Here is a 3883-nt window from a genome sequence, read left to right as displayed (position 1 = left end):
AGCAGGAATTTGAAACTGGGTCTCCCCCAGTAGTCCTAGGCAACGTTCCCTCTAAGCTGTGGAGTCTTGTGAGCAAAAATTCTACTTTATGAGCTACTAGCACTAAAGTTGTGAGCGAGCAATTCAGCTATTGCATAAATTAGTCTGCCCTGGAGCCCTCCTTCCTGAGCTAAGACAAAAATGTGTGAGCCGGAGGCTCAAAAACTGTGAGCCAGCTCACACTAACTCAGCTTAGAGGGAACACTGGTCCTAGGCCAACATTCTATCCACTCCTCCACTCTAGCAGGAGGGGGGGGGACCACAAATATATTATTAAAAGGGACCCCTGTAGATTATTTCGATTTGTAAACTGAGGTGCTCCAATGGGACTGGACTGTTGGACTACAAACCACACATCTGAAGCCTAACTTGTCCCTACATTTGGCACGCTGTTACCTCTCTATTCTGCCAGCTGTAAAATGGGAATAATACCATCCTCTACCACAATATGAGATTTCACGTGGGCTACCCTGAGTTCTCAACTTGAGCCGCAAAGGCCCTTACTGAAGGGTGGCCAAAGCACACTATTGACACAGGCAGACACGTACTTTCCTTCCTGATGAAAAAGGCCACAAGGAAAAGGGTCCCGTTCCCACGCTAAAAGAACCGCCCTCTTCCTTGAACAGCGGCGCCAGTGGCCAGGTGAACCACGGGGCCAGCTTTCCCACATACGCGCGCGCACACAACCCCTTCCACCACAGCAGTGGCCACCGGTGGCCACGAACCGTGAGACCAAAACGCATCTTAGTCAATGGGCACTTGGCCGGTACCTGCCACGAACAAAGGCCCGTCCCCCAAGATTCCATCCCATTGTCCCAAGATTCCATCACCCGTCAGCCTGACCAAGACACAGAACCCTGGACGGGCCGTGCAGCAGGTAGGAGCAGACGTGACTCACCACACCCAGAGAGTTCCAGCGGAAGAGGCGCCCCTGAACACATAGCCCTTTACCCTGCCCACCACCTCCCAGGCAACGAACAAGTTGTCTTTCCCTCCTACCGTGGAAAAGTAAATTGCTCCCCTCTGAGACCCCACTGCAGTGGACGGCTCCACGGGCAAGGATCCTGTGTTGGGGGGGGGGAGCTATACCCCACTGGAACTCCTCGAATACACATTTATGTCATTCATTGGTTTACTATATTTATAAAGGTAAAGGTAAAGGTTCCCTTGCTCGAAAGCCAGTCGAATCCGACTCTAGGGTTGCGGTGCTCATCTCCGTTTCAAAGCCGAAGAGCCAGTGCTGTCCGAAGACGTTTCCATGGTCATGTGGCCGGCATGACTAAACACCAAGGCGCACGGAACACTGTTACCTTCCCACCGAAGTGGTACCTATTTATCTACTTGCAATTTCTTGCTTTCAAACTGCTAGGTTGGCAGGAGCTGGAACTAGAGACAGGAGCTCACCCCGTCTTGCAGCACCCGGGTCTCGAACTGCTGAACTACTGACCTTCCACAGCCTGCAGTTCAGCGTCTTAACCACTTGAGCCACCGCAGCTCCCATATTTATAGCTCAGCTCAAAGTGGATCTCTTGCCGTTCAAGCCAATGCAATCAACATAAAAGCCCTCTCCCCCTCCACACACACACCCATCCGCCACAACGGCAGGGGGTACTCGGCCGGTCGATGAAGGGTGACTTACATTCCGTGCTCCCCGTAGTAATTGTAGAACTCCATGTGGTTACACGCCTGGATCCAGCCCACGATCCAGGTCTCTTTCTTGAGGATCGGCGGCATCAGCACCTGAGCCGAGGCCCGGAAATGGGGCGTCCGGTACCTCAGAACCACGCTGGACGACTCGTCGATGTTGGTGGGGACGGGGTCGATGGAGGCTTTGACGTCGACGACGGAGATACTCTCCCGAATGCCTTTGGCTTTGCAGCTAATGCTCTGGATGCAACCCATGGCCCCCAACACCAGGACAATCCCCAAAACACTCCAGCAGTCCTGAGGGGGGGCAGGCATGGACCTGGGGCGGCACGGCGGCAGCCTCAGATCCCCTTCATCTGGCCTCTCCAAACCGATATCCATAGGATAGAAAATGCATCCTGGAGAAAGTTTTCAGGGGTGCTGATTTGACCTGAATGCAGGCAGAAGGGCTGCCCAGTGGGCGGATTCCACCAAGCTAAACTTGTAGGTGCCTCTTTTTTTATCCAACTCTCCCGGTCGGGACAGTTGAAAAAGTCTCTCAAATATTCTTGGAGGAGGGAAACTTTGATATAAAAGGGGAAAGGCCGGAGTTCAATAAATAATTACCACGTGGCGCGGTCTTGCTCGTTTTCTCTGACAACACGAGCCAAACTTCCCTTCCTTCCCAAAAAATCGCAATCCGCTGTTTACTCCCAAACAAAAACTGGCCTTGTATTCCCTTGAATTTTCTTTGGATTCTTTAAAAAAATCTTCCTTTTAAAGCAGGACGCCGACAGTTTATATGAATAAGGGATCCACCACTCTCTTCCCCCCCCCTTCCCCTTTTCTTCCTTTGCCCTCAGCTTCTCGCTGTCCGCGTGGAGACTCAGCTTCCTGGCTTCCAGTCATTCATAACTTCCCCTTGGTAGAAACAAAGACAAAAAGGATATTTATTTTAAAAAAAAAACTTGCAAAAATAAAAGGAGAGACCGATAAGGTTGAACAGACACATATACACTTTTCCCCTCTGGGCTTCCAAAAGACGTCACTGATGTTATAAGGAAACACAGCGACGGATAAATAATAAATCACAGGGTTTTGCCGCACATCAAAATTGCCTTTTTGCATTTAAAAAGAAAAATCTAGGCAAAATGGGGAGGGGGGGTGTTTCAGAGCGGTCTTCCAGTGGAGAGTCTTGTGGCACCTTAAAGATGAACTGATGTCCTGTGACCACCTCTGAGGTCCAGTGCAGTGTTCCCTCTAAGCTGAGTCAGTGTGAGCTAGGTCACAGTTTTTTAGCCTCCGGCTCACACATTTTTGTCTCCGCTCAGGAAGGAGGGCTCCAGAGCAAACTAATTCACTGCAGCAGCCAAATCACTCACTCACAACTTTAATGCCAGATAGCTCACAAAGTAGAATTTTTGCCCACAAGACTCCATGGCTTAGCGGGAGCGCTGGTCCTGCGGCAACCTCTTTCGTGGGCCCGGTGACAAGCTGCTTTTCAGGACATGGGTGCTGGCCCACAAGACCCAAGTGCCCAAAATGGGTTTGCCAGCTCTTTGGGATGCCACTGGACTTTTCTCCTGGTCCTGATCTCACAGACTGACACAAACAGCCCTGCTGGAATGTGTTGCTTCCAAACATTAGCCCCCTTTAACCCGCCCCACCCCCAAGCATCCATCCCCAAGCCAATGCTCTGAATGAGAGATCCACGGAAATCAATCAATGAGGAATCCCCGGATCTCTGGAAATCAATCAGCTAGGCTGGAGGGGTGTCCTTTTCCTCCGGCCTGCTATCGAACAGGCCACAACCCCCAATTTCCTTCTTCCCTTTCCTGAATGCTGACTCTTGAGTAAAAGAGAGGACAATAACAACCGATAAAATGAGCAGCAGGGATGAGATCTATTCCAAGCCGTTCCTTCCCAACTCTGCCTTCCCAGTATTTTACTCAAACGCTCCCCTTTATTTCCCCCTCTTCTGGCTCACACCCGGGGAGGAAGTCCAATGGGCACGATCCGGCGGGGTTAGATCCAGTGCTCCCTCTAAGCTGAGTTAGCGTGAGCTAGCTCACAGATTTTTAGCCTCCGGCTCACACATTTTTGCCTTAGCTCAGGAAGGGAGGGCTCCAAAGCAAACTGATTGATGCAGCAGCCCAATCGCTCGCTCACAACTGTAGTGCCAGTGGCTCACCAAGTAGATGTTTTGCTCACAAGACTC

The 3883-nt window shown here is 51.1% G+C and overlaps 1 protein-coding gene across 1 annotated transcript in view; it reads right to left on the bottom strand.

Annotated features, from left to right (window-relative positions):
* The window catches only part of FAM78A (family with sequence similarity 78 member A), a 47518-nt gene extending 44932 nt beyond the window's left edge, over window positions 1–2586 (bottom strand). The window contains exon 1 of the mRNA XM_015424261.1: window positions 1679–2586. Within this exon, the coding sequence (XP_015279747.1) occupies window positions 1679–2067 (389 nt within the window). The 5' untranslated portion in view covers window positions 2068–2586. The remainder of the gene's footprint in view (window positions 1–1678) is intronic.
* Between the last annotated feature and the right edge of the window lie 1297 nt (window positions 2587–3883).

Source organism: Gekko japonicus, unplaced genomic scaffold (genome assembly GCF_001447785.1).
Source record: "Gekko japonicus isolate JY-2015 unplaced genomic scaffold, Gekko_japonicus_V1.1 scaffold2121, whole genome shotgun sequence".
NCBI lineage: Eukaryota > Metazoa > Chordata > Lepidosauria > Squamata > Gekkonidae > Gekko > Gekko japonicus.
Note: the sequence above shows the minus strand (reverse complement) of the source record. Positions and strands in the feature narration are given on the sequence as shown.